Source organism: Sinocyclocheilus anshuiensis, unplaced genomic scaffold, assembly GCF_001515605.1.
Source record: "Sinocyclocheilus anshuiensis isolate Anshui unplaced genomic scaffold, SAMN03320099.WGS_v1.1 scaffold702, whole genome shotgun sequence".
Lineage (NCBI taxonomy): Eukaryota > Metazoa > Chordata > Actinopteri > Cypriniformes > Cyprinidae > Sinocyclocheilus > Sinocyclocheilus anshuiensis.
The window spans coordinates 714,787-729,472 of record NW_015548184.1 but is presented as its reverse complement, the minus strand read 5'-3'; the positions used below and the strand labels follow the sequence as shown (position 1 = coordinate 729,472).

At 35.7% G+C, this 14,686-nt stretch overlaps 1 protein-coding gene across 6 annotated transcripts in view; it reads left to right on the top strand.

Annotated features, from left to right (window-relative positions):
- The first annotated feature begins 5,476 nt into the window (after positions 1–5,476).
- Positions 5,477–14,686, top strand: part of LOC107704904 (PHD finger protein 20-like protein 1) — a 14,346-nt gene continuing 5,136 nt past the window's right edge. For 2 of the 6 annotated variants that reach the window (XM_016507945.1, XM_016507941.1), the window contains exons 1-14: positions 5,477–5,589; positions 5,706–5,792; positions 6,538–6,683; positions 7,221–7,389; positions 7,613–7,708; positions 8,592–8,676; positions 8,959–9,047; positions 11,733–11,910; positions 12,540–12,671; positions 12,859–12,923; positions 13,009–13,234; positions 13,353–13,496; positions 14,135–14,317; positions 14,528–14,587. In XM_016507945.1, the coding sequence (XP_016363431.1) occupies positions 6,601–6,683; positions 7,221–7,389; positions 7,613–7,708; positions 8,592–8,676; positions 8,959–9,047; positions 11,733–11,910; positions 12,540–12,671; positions 12,859–12,923; positions 13,009–13,234; positions 13,353–13,496; positions 14,135–14,317; positions 14,528–14,587 (1,510 nt within the window). In that variant the 5' untranslated portion in view covers positions 5,477–5,589; positions 5,706–5,792; positions 6,538–6,600. The remainder of the gene's footprint in view (positions 5,590–5,705; positions 5,793–6,537; positions 6,684–7,220; positions 7,390–7,612; positions 7,709–8,591; positions 8,677–8,958; positions 9,048–11,732; positions 11,911–12,539; positions 12,672–12,858; positions 12,924–13,008; positions 13,235–13,352; positions 13,497–14,134; positions 14,318–14,527; positions 14,588–14,686) is intronic. The other 4 variants (XM_016507943.1, XM_016507944.1, XM_016507942.1 and 1 more) reach the window with 4 other exon arrangements.

Here is a 14,686-nt window from a genome sequence, read left to right as displayed (position 1 = left end):
TAGAGGGCACATAAGTCTGAAGTAATGAATTTAGGTAAAGGGGTGCAGAGCCAGTGGTGGTTTTGTAGGCAAACATTAATGCCTTGAATTTTATGCGAGCAGCTATTGGTAGCCAGTGCAAATTAATAAACAGAGGTGTGACGTGCATTCTTTTCGGCTCATTAAAAATTAATCTTGCTGCCACGTTTAGGATTAATTGTAAAGGTTTGTTAGAACTGGCTGCAAGACCTGCTAAGAGAGCACTGCAATAGTCCAGCCTGGACTGAACAAGAGCTTGAACAAGGAGTTGTGAAGCATGTTCTGAAAGAAAGGGCCTGATCTTCTTGATGTTGAATAAAGCAAATCTGCAGAACCTGTTTTCATGCTCTTTTTCAACTGGGTACTTTGTTCAACTTTGTATGTTTCTTTTTAATTTTTTTTTATTTAGTTGTGCAATTCTGGCTTTTCCCGCTTTCCATTTGCCAGCAGAACAACACGACCTCTGGAGGGGATTAAGAACTTTAGCACAGTTAAAGAACTCTAAAACAATCTATTAAACTAAAATTGTGCAATCCTGCTCATTCCCAAAACTTTGCCTGGACATGCCATGTTTGTTCAGTTGACATCAGCAGTGAAGCAAGCATTTCGAAAAGGGGATGATCATAGGATCAGGAAAGTATAAAAATTGTTCTGGTAACAAACCCTCAGACACGCAGAAGCTTCAGTTTGCTGTGAACCATGATGTCCTTCAAGACTGCACTGGGTCTGCTTCTCCTGGCCATGGTGGCCATGGTGGCTGAATCCTCATGGGGCAATGGTACATTTACAAATCTTTTTCATTTTTGAAATATTTATTAAGCATATTTAATTTAAATAACTAACAAGAATATGGATTGAAGTTGTTTTCAGCCTTAAACTGTTTTAATGTTAGCACTGGTGCACATTCAAGGGAATGATCTGTTTTCCATCATGTTAATCTCTTCGGGGAAAGGGAACTCTTACAGTTATGACCTTTCCAAGATGTCTGATCTGAGGAAGCTATACAACTCCAAAGTTTTCAAGGCAGAGAGGATGACCAGGCCTCTAGAGGGGATGACATTCCAAGTAGGCAAACTTAGCCACTCTGGAGTCAGGTAAAATCAATGATATTTGATCCACATTTGATCCACATTTTTGTCCATTTATTTTGTGTTGTATGCATCATGGTGAATACATCACAGTTGTATATTGAGAGGAGTGAGTGTTTTGAATCTTATGCATTTTGTCCGCTGGTCTTGCTTTTAGAGTCACTCTAGAAGACGACACTAAATGGCTGGTCCATAAAGGAGATGGCTATGGCATCTCATCCCAGACTGTTGTTGTGGCTGCCCGTCATATGAGCAATAACTGGAAGGCAAGTATTTTTGCAACTTTGGTGTAGCTTGAAGATAAGGGTCAGTATTTTATCCATGTATTAAAGTCTAGGGGTTATTTAATATATAATTCACTCTCAGTTTCACTGTACTTTATCATTTTGTTCTGATTTTTTTTTTTTTTTTTTTTTGACAGATTGTTGAGACAAAAAATTTTCGTGGGAGCAAGACAGTGTCTGACTTTGTGAAAGCTGGAGGAACAGACTACAAACTTTTGTTTGATAACTGCCATGATGCAGCTGACAGGATGATGGATGGTTAAATTGACAACAATTATGTTAATATGTTATATGTGCAGAAAGCATCACTAATAATTTTTTTGTTAAATCAATTTGATAATGCATTCTTAACGGTTACACTGCTGTGTTTATTAAATATTTTTACAGTTTTTTTTTTCAACTGCTTACACACAAAATCTTTACTTGTCACACAATTTCTGAAACCTGACACTCAAACACCAGAACCACACACCAAATCTGCAAAACCATACACTAATTCTCGGCTTTTGACTCAGTTTTCAATTTCAGAAAACACTTTTTGCAAAACACAACACACAATTCTTTAACACACAAAAATCAAGAGGAATTAATATTATGGCAAAGGTGTTTGCTTTTGAGATGTGTTTGTGACATTTTGCAAGAGATGTGAGGCATTTTGCGTTTTGTGTGTGCAATTCTTGGATTTGTGTGTAAAGTTTTGAAAAAAAAGAGGCAAAGTTTTGAAAATGTGTGTAAGCAGTACAGTAAACTGAAAACTTAATATTATGGCAAAGGTGTTTGCAAATGTTTGCTTTTGAGATGTGTTTGTAATATTTTGAATGCAGTGCTTCATTTTGCAAGAGATGTGAGGCATTTTGCGTTTTGTGTGTGCAATTCTTGGATTTGTGTGTAAAGTTTTGAAAAAAAAGAGGCAAAGTTTTGAAAATGTGTGTAAGCAGTTGAAAAAAACTGTAAATGTATGATTGTGTTTCAATTTATTGAATATTAGTAATCTTTTAGAATTTGAAAATAGATGGTTCAATATCAAAATTATTCAAATGTAGCTAACTCTCAAACGTTTTGAAATTCGAAAATGTGTAATATTAGAGTAATCATGAGCTGTAGGTTGTGACAGAGGTTCATGTGTACTTCAGTTTATCCACAAGTTCTATGCAGATTTTATTGGTCATGTCAATGCACTGTGCTGCTTGTCTAGCGCTTTTAGAAAGCTTTTGAAAATATTCCAACATTGATTCTTTGAGTTTATGTTGCATTTAGTGTGCAAATCCATTTTGCTTAGATGTTTATTAAAAATTTATTAAATTGACACCATACCTTTAGTTTGGGTATTATTAAATTCTAAAGAAAATGTTGCCGAATAGGTTTGGCTATTTGTAAAATATTATATTTTGCTCCAACTTTTTAATGTGTTATTACTCACTTGCACTTGAATGCTGTTTTTGTACACTTTTTCTCTTTTTAGTTTAGTTCTGGCAAGAAATTGTTTTTTTTTTTTTTTTTTACTTTCCATTTGCCAGCAGAACAACACAAATTTAGAAATTCTTACTTGTGCAGTTACCTATGACAAACTCTCAGAGGATTGAAGCTTCTTTATATTGACCACATTATGTCTCAAAGAAATAGCTCACACAATTTTTTTTTTGTAAGAATTTTGAAATGTTTGTTAAGCTGCAAAATGGCTGAAAGGGCATTGTTAAATTACAACACTATATAAAAAGAAAAATAAATTTTGTCTAGAAGTGATGTGCTGTTTGTACTGAAAGTGAAATATCTGAACAATGGTGGATGGAGTTTGTATAAATAATCAAATAAGTTTGTCAAAGAGGTTGGCTAAATAGACACTGCCTAATAATTATCCTGACTGTACCTCAGTCACTTCTTATCCCATGCCATGTACTTTGTGTGAACAGCATTTATCATCATTTGCACTTAGTGTACAAGCAAGTATTTATGAAATTAAGTTTAATGCTTCTTTACATAGCTATTCAGTTTGTTGACCGACATAAATAAAACCATTGTTCATTGTTTTCCAAGGGAGTTCATTCATGACACTTTGCAGTCCAGCTCTTTCCCAAAGCACTGCCTCTGTACGCTATGTTTGTTTAGATAAATCAGCCATGAATTCAGCTTTTGGTAATGATCCCACACAAGTATAAAGTATGTATGCTCTGGTAACAAAATCTCATCAGATTCTCATGAGCTTCAGTTTCCTGTAAACAATGATGTCCTTTAAGACTGCACTGGGTCTGCTACTCCTGGCTGTGTTGGCCATAGTGTCTGAACCCTCATCGGGCAAAGGTACATTTATAAATTTTGTTAATTTTCACTTTGCGTACTCTTTTTACATTGTCTGCATCTTTATATAAACATTCATTTAATTAACCAACTGTGGTCTAAGGTTTGTTTTAAAATTAGCAAAAGTGTGCATTTGCATGAATTTGCTATTTTCTGTAACACTGAATCTCTTTAGACAAAGGCCCCTACAAATATGACCTTTCCAATAAGTCTGATCTAAAGAAACTCTACAACTCAAAAGTGTACATGGCAGAACGGTTTGCCAGACCTCTGTATGGGATGCCTTTCCAAATAGGCATTCTGAGCCACTCAGGAGTCAGGTAAAAGCAAGATATAATCAACAGTTCTGTAACTGTATCTTGTGTTATATGCATGGTGAACAAAAGGCTCAATAAATCACAGTATATTGAGTGGAGTAAGTGTTATGCATGTTTTCTGCTTGTTTTGTTTGTAGAGTGACTCTGCAAGATGGCTCTAAATGGTTGATCCATAAAGGAGATGACTATGGCAAATCATCCCAGACTGTTGTTGTGGATGGCCATCATATGAGCAATAATTGGAAGGCAAGTAGACTATTTATTGATGAGAATACATTAAATATATTTAATAGCCTACCTGATGTGATCATTTTGGTCTTTGCGTAAACTTTTTTTCAGCTGAAAGAACAAAAAGATTTTGGTGGGAGCAAGACCGTGTCTGATTTCGTAAAGACAGGAGGAGCAGAGTACAAACTTTTGTTTGATAACTGCCATAATGCAGCCAACCGGATGATGAATGATTAAATTTGCTTCAGTGTAAATTCACTGCAACTACACTGAAAATGGATGCCGAATACTGTGACACACACTGTCATGTTGCTTAAAAAAATAAAGTAATTCATTATAATATTTAAATGTAGATATAATTTTTAATTAATTGTAGCCTTAGTCATGTTTTGAAATTTTACAATGGAAAACAATATATTTGTTTAAAGTTTCAAACATGTATATAATCATCATGATTTAAAAATAAATAAGTAAATAAAGCTGCTGAGCTGCAGATGGCGTCAGAGGCTCATGTGTCCTTCAGTTTATCCATGATCCGTAACTGCAAAATGGCAAAGGCTGTGGAATATTTAAAGTGTAAGAAGGGAGAATATGCCCAGCTTCAGAAAAGTGCATTTCCTTTTAAATTGTAATTGTTTTAGATAGCCTACAAGTATGGATGATGATGCATCAGCTAGTGTGTTATTAAGGGAGGTAAATAGAAACACCCCATTTATTAGAATGCTAATTTAGTTCTCATAACACTATGTTTTAACAATATTCAAACCTGTGGCAAGAAGCCCATTGGTATACTTTTTTGTTAAAAACATTAATGTGTCCACAAATTCCTCATTAACAAATAGACACAAAAACTTTTCATACAGACTAAAGCTTACAAATGTTGATATTCAGATGAAATGACACACATTAGATGTGTACAGATTAGATTTTGTCCCATCTATAGCCAAAAGAAAAGAATTATGGTGGGGTAATCTTATCCCAGCACACTGAAAACTGTTTTTGATTTAACACAACTGCATTTTCTGAATAAGAGAGGCATGCATATGTTTAGCGCTTGAAGTTTTACCAATTCATGTAAACTAACTATATCAAAATTCACAAAAAAGACATTTGGCACTGTAGAAGAGATGGTCGATTTCAAGCTGAAGTAAATGGGCTCTGTCTCTTTTACAATAAAACAAACAAAACACAAAGCGTCTGGTTATAGGTCACGTGTCAGTCTGCGGCGCTCGTGCCTTCAGGCATTTTGTGCGTCGCAAGCGTGCGCGCGCACGTCCAGTTTGGGTAAAAGTAACTGAGCTGGAATGAATACAATACACTATAGGAATTAATTGCTATTCTCTCAATGAATTTTCAAAGGTAAATGTTTATGTCACGCGTATAGCGGTCATCAGAAAGCAACTGTCATTCTTCGATTCGTTTTAACAACGATAAAAACTGGCCTGTCATTTTTTGTCTCTTTTTTTTGCACATAGTTTTATCCCCTCGGAACGGTTTAGCTAGTCAGCTGGTACAGCATTAGCTGCTTGGCTAGCTCTGCTGTGCTAACTGGACAATGAGAGGTTTGACTTGAAGTTTCAACTTTCAAATGATGAGGTGTATTATTTTTGCTCACGGGTTTAGTGACTCTTTAAGGAAAGACTTGACAATTATATTCATACTGCAGGAAATTTGAGAAACTCGTTAGCCAGTACCTAGCATTAGCAACCAATGATAATCCAGTGAAAAGAGTCAGGTACCCTGTTTTCATATTTTTACGTTTTTTTTTCACTCTTAAATTTGCTTCTAGTTATTTTAGAAGGTTGAGTTTTCCTTACAGGATAACTAGTTGTTAACATGGCGATTTAACTTGTGCCCTAGTCTGTCATAAGTGGAGTACAATAGCTGGTTAGCTTAGTTAGCCACTGTCCTGTCTGAACGCTTTTCTATAAACTCTAATGTATTGACTTGATTTCTGTTGTTTGCATTTAATAGTAATACTTCGTGACACGTTAAAGTGTGCAAACGTTAGACAAATATCTACCGATATCTCCAGATATGAGTGTATCAGAATACAGTAGGTTGTTCAAAGGCCTGGTTTAGGGTGCATTTTGCAAGCTGGTAAAATAGTTGAGCATATGTTCCTTAGTCAGCTTGAATGAAACCGTGTATGTTTATTGGTACATTTACAAATACTACCTATGCAAATGCAGTGCATGTTGGAAGGAGTCAAATCTTTGTCTGTTTTACTATAAAGTTGGTATAAATAATGTGTTTGTCTATGTGATATAGTTCATAGACTCATAGATCATTTCTTTATGTTCATAGGTCCGTCCACAGGACGAGAGAGCGTTTGTGTCTTGAGAAAGACCTGGTAAGAGTACACTCAAAATGAGCAAGAAACTTCCAAATCGACCAGGGATCATTTTTGAGGTTGGCGCCAGGGTTGAGGCCCGGGACTACCTGCAAAAATGGTATGAATTCGTTTTGAAGGTCCATTTAAAAATGCAGTACAATCACTTTTGCTAGCATATTGTTTGTTAAAACAGAGGGTTTTAAACTGGTCCAACTGTGGCTTTAAGGGAAATTTTAAGAGAAAATTTTATATAATAGTGTAAAAATTAATTTGATATATAAATAATAAAAAGATTTAAATGTCTATGTATAAAAAAAAAAAGTAAGTAAATGATTGAAAAAATTATTAGATCTATCTGTTTAGTACCAAAATGATAAAAAAAATTAATAATGTAACTTAATAGTGATACATTTATAATATTAATTTTCACATTATAACCTGGGTGTTTATACAGTAAACTATTTAGATGCTTTTTAAAATTTAGGATGCTTTTAATTTGGTCTTATTTAAAACAAATAGGAATTACACTGAAACATTAGTCTGTTTGTATGTCACTTTCTTTAAGAATAGTTTGTTATTAAGTTTTAAATGTTTTCTGTGCTTTGTTTGTAGTTATCCATGTATCCATGATCCATGTTGAATGGTTTCTTTGCAGGTACCCTTCACGTATCGAAAAGATTGATTACGATGAGGGAAAGATGCTTGTGCATTTTGACCGTTGGAGCCATAGGTACGATGAATGGATTCTCTGGGACAGCAACAGAGTTCGACCATTAGAGAGACCGGCGCTTCGCAAAGAGGGTCTCAAAGAAGAGGAGGTGTCTGTATGTTTGCAGTACTTCCACTTTTCAGATATGTTTATGATCTGAGATGTCTAGGATGACATGGCAAGCATGAGAAATGCAGGGAATTTTGTTGGCTTTTAGAGTATGTAGGTGGAATGAAGCTGCTAAAATAAACTTTATTGACGTTTTCAGCCACTCAAATGAAAATCCCATTTGCTAATGATTGATTGATTAATTCTTGTCTTACAAACATTTCTGCCAGGAGAGACTCAGCGAGATGAGAGCATCTCGCCTTCGTGAGCTTCCTGAAAGTACAGAGAGCACAGAGGACCAAAAAGACTTAACCCAGCAGAGACAAGTACATACCTCAATTGCCCATCTACCTTGATCTGGCTCTCTCAAACTGCTTGTCCCATCATTGTTTGGGTTTTTCCTCCATCTACATAGCCAAAACCTTTTAATGTTTTTCTTTGGGCTGCAAGTAATCATCCATTTAAAAAAAAATACATAGGCCTTTGTGACTTATATTTAAAGAGGTGTTGTTACACTTACTCTACTGTCCAAAAGTTTGGTTTTGGTAAGATTTTGTAAAGTTTTTGAATGAACTGTCTTGTGCCCATCTATTATTCAGTCAATAAATAAATAAAATAAAAACAAGTGATATTGTGAAATATTATTAAATTATTCCTGTTGTGGCAGTGCTTCTCAAGAAACATTTCTTGTTGCTTTCAGTGTTGAAAACATTTTTGATACTTAATAGTTTTGTGGAATCAGTGGCATATTCTTTCAGGGCTTTTTTGTTGAATAGAATTCTCAAAAGGACAGTTTTTATTTGAAATATATGTTCTTTGAAACAATATAAAATTTTTTTTACTGACCTCAAACTTTTGAATTGTAGTATAAAGAAAGCTTTACTTTTAGATGTATAGACATAAAGTACAAAAAAATATGATTAAGAATCTATAAATACAGTTGAGGCTTCTGTGGTTTTCTTGAATTGGATTTTAACTAGTATTTTAACTTATCTGTGTGGTTGTTAAACTACTATAATCAGCTTGGCAGGTGCTACATGAAATAATAAGAGGTTTGCGGTGTGTTCATCACTATTTTGTTCTGCTCTAACCATTCACTTTTACGATCACAGCACATCCCATATCTTCAATACAGGCTTGGTTGAATTTGTCTGGGTTGTGTTGAATGTAATTAATTGCATGTCTATTTTGTTTTCTTTGCATTTTTAGGAATTGAGAGATGGTGAGGAGGTGCTTGCCCGATGGACAGATTGCCGCTACTACCCTGCCAAGATTGAAAGTATCAACAAGGAAGGTAAGATCACCTGATCCTTTAGGGCAGAAATATAATTTTTCTGTCAGTTTGCATTTAAAAAGTTAATTGTAATTTAATTCAGTTAAAGTGAATCTGGCTTTCTTTGGTTAAGTGTGACTAATGATTGTTCTCAAATACATAAGAAAAAGTTTGCTCAGATGCTATTTTGGGAAGGATAGGATTTAGCCAAATGCATCCACAGGTTAAACATAAACTTTGAAATTCTTTTGAATCAAATCTAAAAGATCAAGAATGTATTTGCTGTTATTTTGTTTACTTTAGGCACTTACACTGTACAATTTTATGATGGAGTCATTCGCTGCGTGAAAAGAATCCATATCAAGTCCATGCCAGAAGATGCAAAAGGACAAGTAAGTTTATTAACCCTAAAACAGGCAAGAGTGGAAAATGATCAGCAAAAAATAATTTCATGTCACTTTTTATATCATCTGGACTTCAATATGTGTATTTTTTGTAATATTTGATATATTTTGGATTTCATGAGTTGTATCTCCCAGGATACGTTGCCCTTTTAGGGTATAAAAAACAGCCTAAGTCATCAATAATTCTATGATTTATTTGATGCAAAAAAATATGTAATATTCAAAATATGCTGCATGTATGACATGTCTTAAGTGTCCTAATTTTGAGGCACAGACATTTCTTGTATTTTTACATTTCTAAACTGTCTCTTCTTCATTCTCAGTGGTGGGCAATTCCACCCCTTGAGGTCCACTGTTTAGCTCCATCCTTATACAAACATATAATGTAATTTATGTAACAACATATAATTTTTGTGTAATATAAAAAACAGCCTAAGTCATCAATAATTCTATGATTTATTTGATGCAAACAAATATGTAATATGCAAAATATGCTGCATGTACAGTATGACATGTCTTAAGTGTCCTAAATTTGAGGCACATACATTTCTTTTATTTTTACATTTCTGAACTGTCTCGTCTTCATTCTCAGGGGTGGGCAATTCCACCGCTTGAGGTCCACTGTCCTGCATGGTTTAGCCCATCCCTAAACAATCATATAATGTAATTTATGTAACAACATAATTTTTATGTAATCCTGAAGACTTTTGTTAGATTTTTCAGATGTGTTTGATCAGGGTTGGAGCTAAACACTGCAGAATGGTTGCCCTCCAGGAGCAGGGTTGGGCACCCCTGTTCTACCATAAAATGAGCTGTGTGAAGCCCTGCAAGAAAAAAAAGTCTAGTTAAAAATGCAATTAGTCAACTAAATGTAATTTTATCAGTTTTACATGCAAATATTAACATTTGCACAATTTTTAAACTCAAAATAAATAGAAAGGGGACTGTGTACAGGGGGCCCAAAGGCCAGAAGGGCCTATAAGGTTCTTCGCTAAGGGCCCCTTGCCCTGGTATGCGATTTCTACTGAGGGGGATCCGCTCCCCTTGATGCGATTTATAATCCCCATCCATCCCCCACCCCAGAATGCACAATAATGAAATAACCAGAACAGGGGGCACAGTTTACCTTGTGACACCATTCATTGTCAGTATTGAGGATAATCCTTTTTTTTATACCCTAAACAGGCAACGTATCTCAGGAGATACGCATATTTCAAAATGCAATAAAAAACAACAACATATGACTTAATTTTCTCAAGGCAATGTTCACAATTAATACTAACAGTTGTGTTGCATTTTTTTACTGAAAAAAGTAAGATTAATATATGCCTACTTTCTACATTTTCTGAATGTCCAGCCCCATGGGTGTACATGTTGGCTTTGGGTCAAACTGACAAAACAAGCACAGAAAATTTGTCATGTGACCCCCATACTCCAGACAACCTCAACTGTGATTATGATGACAGTATTGGATGAAAAATTCTTCCTCGTGCCTCCTACAAGAGACTAAAGAATATATATCCTGTGGTACACATTGCCTGTTTAAGGGTTAAAGTGACTTCACAGAGTCCTCATCAGTTCCTTTTTTTCTTTTTATAACAAATAGGTTCTCATGAAGTTTAATAGATTTGTTTTTCACAGCTTGATCATTTTTGAGCATGCTTTATAGTTAATTGTATATTTCAGTGTGGCCCTCTATAGCAGTGTTTCCCAACCTTTTTTTTAGTCGCGGCACCCTTTGGAAATTTTAACAAATTTGTGGCACCCTACAAAATTAATTTTGTCACAATATTTGAATTTCTAACTTCGATGTGATAATTTGAAAAGTATAGATATTTGGTACAACAGGGAAGAACTGCAGAATATCAAGTCAAGTCTGCTTTATTGTCAATTCTTCCACATGTACAGCACATACACACAGAGAATTGAAATTGCGTTACTCTCAGACCCTTGGTGCATACAGATAACACTAACAGTAGAACATAAATACAGATATACAGATTAAATATAAAATACAACTATACAAATATACAAATAAGGTAAAATGTAAAAAAAATATATATAAAGCAGCACACGGCACATGGCAGATAGAGTGCAAACCAGTGAATAAACAACAGTGCAGATATAATGATTTGTAGTGCAAAAAGAGCTTATTTAGACTGATTAAAGTGACAGTGTGTGTGTGTATTTGGGAGGGGGGAGTGGGAGAGTTCTAATTATTGGCGACATCAGAAATGGATATTATATAATAGATGCTTTTTTGAACATTTTACCAATTTAAAAATATTAAAAAAGGATTTTTTACACGGCACCCCAGCTCTCGACAGACGGCACCCCGGTTGGGAAACACTGCTCTATAGTATTGTCCTTGACCTCTTCCTCTCTTTCAGAAGGTAAAATGCATGGGGTCAATCCTGAATAATATTTGAAGACACAAGCAGCTGGTCCACACAGCTTACATTTGCGTCTTTGTGCCAGTCAGGCAGCTCAGGGATGCCAAATCACTTTATTCTACCTCCTCAGTTACCTTTACTACTGTATTACTGTAAATATCTTTATTTTTTTAATTAAAAGTTTTTTTTGTTTTTTTTTTGCATGTTGGCCATGGTCAGAGGTGTGTTTGTGACTGGTCCATGTCAGATGTGACTGATAGTGTATTGGTTTGTGTTCAAGCAGGACTGGATCGCTCTGGTGAAGGCTGCTTCAGCTGCAGCCAAGAATAAAGGCGGGAACAGACCACGCACCAGCGCCAACAGCAACAAGGACCGAGAGGACAGGAGGGAACAGCAGTCAGATGAAGAGCTTGACGATGACGAAGATGATGATTATGAGAGTGAATCAGAGAAACTTGGTATGTGATTTGTTAGGACTTTTCTTGCCCAATGAATTTCTGGATGCTTTACGGTGAAGTTCTTGCCTACCGATCTGTGTTCAGTTACAGTGGGTACGGAAAGTATTCAGACCCCCTTAAATTTTTCACTCTTTGTTATATTGCAGCCTGTCCACCAACGTTTACCATCCAACCTGACAGAACTGGAGAGGATCTGCAAGGAGGAATGGCAGAGGATCCCCAAATCCAGGTGTGAAAAACTTGTTGCATCTTTCCCAAAAAGACTCATGGCTGTATTAGATCAAAAGGGTGCTTCTACTAAATACTGAGCAAAGGGTCTGAATACTTAGGACCATGTGATATTTCAGTTTTTCTTTTTTAATAAATCTGCAAAAATGTCAACGATTCTGTGTTTTTCTGTCAATATGGGGTGCTGTGTGTACATTAATGAGGAAAAAAAATTAACTTAAATGATTTTAGCAAATGGCTGCAATATAACAAAGAGTGAAAAATTTAAGGGGGTCTGAATACTTTCCGTACCCACTGTATATATCTTTCATAAACCTTTGTCATTTGGTTGGAGATTGAACTTAAATCAGCACTTTGTTCATATTGATCAGCCACATCTGTTTATTTCCTGCTTTACGCAGCAGAACTGGACTCTGAAGAGGAGGACAGTAAGCCGGCTGCTGAAGAGCTTGAACCTGCTACAGCAAAAAGGAGGAGCAAACGACAAGGCAACTTGTGCAGCAGTAAAAGGATGCGTCTCAGCAAGGGGGCAGGTAAACGTCATAGGTCCTTAAAATTTTGTTGTGGACCATGAGGCCTTAGAGTCAAAAATGTTCTAAATTCATCTTTAATAGTGAGAATCATCATTTCTTCAATATTTATTAAATAAACTGTGACAATAATTCAGCAGAGCATAGTGATTATGATGTTTGTGTGTGATTTTCCTTTCTGATCATCAAGGATGTGCTGACACTGAGTCTGAATGCAAAGCAGAGTCAAAAGAGCTTTCAGTGACATCACAGCAGGTATAGATGAAACTGACATACTGTTATCAACATGATGATCACTTTAGTACACACACTCTGTCATGTTTACTTCTCCACCCTTTAGAAAGCGTCAGGTGCAGAGGCTAGTCCAGCTGATGAGAGATCCCAGTCCGTCAGTTGTCAAAAAACCCCAGCATCCCTCTCTAGCCCATCCCTGTGTAAGTCTCGCTCAAGAAGATTCAAACATGACTCGGGAGAGTCCACCACTAGCAATCAGAACACAACCGCAGCCCCCGAACCCAGTCCTTCACCCAGTTCGACACACTCCCTCCCAGACAGTACACACACAGGTAGGTATTGTTTATGCATTGTCAGCTATCAGAAGGTACAACAAACTCATCGGCACCAAAAAAATTTAAATAATATTAAATAGATGTGAAAATAATATGCATGTCTGTTTTTGCATAGCCCCTACCAACTCCCCTCAGAGAAGGAGACGATCTCAGCGTCTAGCAACAAGCTCTGACCAGGCTTATCCCTCTTCACCACACACGAGGGATTCCAGCACTCACCCTCCTCCTCCTCCTCCTCCAGATGACTCTCAAAAAGATGGTGAAAGACATAAACTTGCTTAAGTAGAGCTTATGGCATAGTAAAGCACTTAAAAATGACTGTTCAAAAGTTTTGCACGATTTACAAATATTTTTTTAAGACTCATATGCTCATCAAGACTGCATTTTTTAATAAAAGTACAGTAAAAATGGTAATATTGTGAATTATCTTTATGAATCTTAATATATTTTAAAATATAATTATTTGATGGTAAAGCTGAATTTTCAGCAGCCATTACTCCAGTGTTCAGTGTCACATGATCCTTCAGAAACCATTCTTATATGCTGATTTGGTGCTCAAAAAACTTCATATCTTATTATTATCATAAATGTTTAAAACAGTTGATATTTTTTGGAAACGGTCAGATTTTCTTTGAATAGAAAGTTAAAAATCAGCATTTATTTGAAATACAAATGGTCACATTATAAATCTCTTTATTGTCACTTTAATGCATCCTTGCTGAATAAAACTATTACTTCTTTAAAAAAATAAAAGAATCTTACTGACCCAAAACTTTTGAAAGGCAGTGTACATGCATGCCAATAGCACCGCTCTAGAATAGTGTGTTTTGAAATTGCATAAATACCTGATCTGTGTAAATGATGCATGTTATTTTATGTATTTATTTATTTTTTTAGTTGAAGACAGCAGCACTGCAGTTAAAACAGAAGCTCCTCCACAAAAGCCAGCTTCAGGAAGCCCATCCACAGCTCCTCCTACTAGCGTTGCTCAGTCACCAATCAGTGAGAAGGACAAGATGACTGACGTGTTGTCCAGTAATCAAACAACACTTGAAGTGAACTCGCCTTCTGTAGTGACAGGTTGGTTGGCCATAGAATTGAATGCCTTCATTTTGTTTCTTCATGAACCTTTTGAAGTACACTTCGTGTTTCGTTGATATAATAAACAGCAAAGTCACATACCAGGATATATTGAAAATATAAACTGTAGATTGTGTAATGTTAATGGTGTTGCTGCTGGGCTTTTGTGATATGTAAATACTATGTATTATCTTCTCATTTTATGTTTAGTTGCATTTCAGAAAGTTCCTTCCAGGACTCCTAAAGCCAACAAACACGCCAGAGAGCCAAGTATGAAGCATCACTTGTCTTCCACTCACTTCAATTTAAAAGACTGTATATATATATATATATATATATATATATATATATATATATATCTAAAAAAGG